This window comes from Volvox carteri (genome assembly GCF_000143455.1).
Source record: "Volvox carteri f. nagariensis unplaced genomic scaffold VOLCAscaffold_54, whole genome shotgun sequence".
Lineage (NCBI taxonomy): Eukaryota > Viridiplantae > Chlorophyta > Chlorophyceae > Chlamydomonadales > Volvocaceae > Volvox > Volvox carteri.
The window spans coordinates 563,853-565,404 of record NW_003307597.1 but is presented as its reverse complement, the minus strand read 5'-3'; the positions used below and the strand labels follow the sequence as shown (position 1 = coordinate 565,404).

Here is a 1,552-nt window from a genome sequence, read left to right as displayed (position 1 = left end):
CATACAAAAAACGCATTCAAAGCACCTGTTGATGCCGTACGCATGCTCGACCGTACACGCGCACAACTAGAGTTGTCGACTAAAAATCGTGATATCTTGTATTCTTAATACCGTAATACCACATCTTCCATAAACCAAAAACAATCACCGCATCGTGTTTCAAGAGCGAGTGCGAGAAAGAGGAAAATCGCTCATGTCTTTAAGCAGCTCTCAAGCAAACGATATGCAGGTACGACTGCCGAATAAAAACTCCGTACAACTCCAAAATGCGAAGGCCACAGCCGGCCGCGCAAAGGTCAGCTCTCGAAAGCCGAGAACGCGGGCTTGACACGTATGTGCGTAAAATTCGCGGGCGGGCGAAATTCGATCGGGAGCTGAAGCGGCTTGAATATCATGCCCAAAATGTGAAGCCCATTGGCGAGCCGCGCAAAAAGGGTCTGACCTTTTCAAGAGCCAGGAGTGCTGGTGGGATAAACATTATGCGTGTGGAAAATCGCGGGCGGGCTTTGACGGACGCCGGTTTGGCTGCTGTGCGGACCGGCCAGCGGGATGCCCCGCTACTGCGAAACGCCACAGCGTGAAGCAGCGTGAAGTCGAGCGGGCGCGTCCGCAGGTCATTTGGCATGCAGGAGTGCACAGAATCATTGAGCTGCTTTAATACTGGCTGCTTAGAGAAAATAATACTTCAATAAAACAATAATACAAACAATAATAGATAGGGACAGTCGGGGAAAAAAGGGTTGCTTTAACTGATGAGCTGCTGAAATTTTGATATAATAATGAAAAGATAAGGAACTTCGCTTGCATCGTTTGATGAGAGACATGGCGACAAGGCAATAAAAAACAGGCATGAAAAGTATGGACCTCACAAGCGCGATACAGGCATGGGCAACGTACAACGCCATTCCGGCAACCACGGTGCCACAGATGCGTTTTGGCGTTCAGAGCTTCGCCTTCCAAACAGACGCATTCGCACTTCACCCCAGTCCAATACGGCAGCCATCAGCTATATCTACAGTTCCTTCAATCCTTCCGTAGCCAAACCTAATAATACGCGGCCAGCTGCTTCACCAGATACCCACAATGATTGCAAGTAGTGATAAGGAAAAACGGTTACGGGACTTGCCTTTTGATACTCAGTAAGGAGTGCATGTGTCGCTATCGGCAGGTGGCGTCTTGTCCGTGGACCGCGAGGCTATGCAAGCGGCGTACGGCGAGTCGTGCACGGATCCTGTCGAGGTTCTCCGTGGCAGGGTGGAAGTGCCTGAGATGCTGAAGATGCAGCTTGAAGAGCTCCACGCCCGCATCGCGAAGCTCTCAGAAATGCACGCCTTGTAAGGAGTGGGAAACATTTTAAAGTATTAAAAAGCGACGTTTGGCAAGAATTGCAAAGCCTGAATAAGAATGGTTCTTTGAAGCACGAAATAGCTCATCTTTTGATTCTTTTTGTGGCCGCCTGTTTTTGGGGAGATTATATTGCGTATAATAATGAAACTGAAACAATCACCGCATCGTGTTTCAGGAGCGAGTGCCATAAAGAGGAAAATCGCTC

General features: G+C 48.8%; 1 protein-coding gene across 1 annotated transcript; it reads left to right on the top strand.

Moving 5' to 3' along the window:
• Positions 1 to 266: 266 nt before the first annotated feature.
• VOLCADRAFT_119177 (uncharacterized protein) lies at positions 267 to 1,338 on the top strand (the record flags this gene model as incomplete). The annotated part of the gene is made up of 2 exons (XM_002955740.1): positions 267 to 465; positions 1,169 to 1,338. 2 exons carry the CDS (start codon positions 267 to 269, stop codon positions 1,336 to 1,338), a joined length of 369 nt encoding a protein of 122 aa, XP_002955786.1.
• Between the last annotated feature and the right edge of the window lie 214 nt (positions 1,339 to 1,552).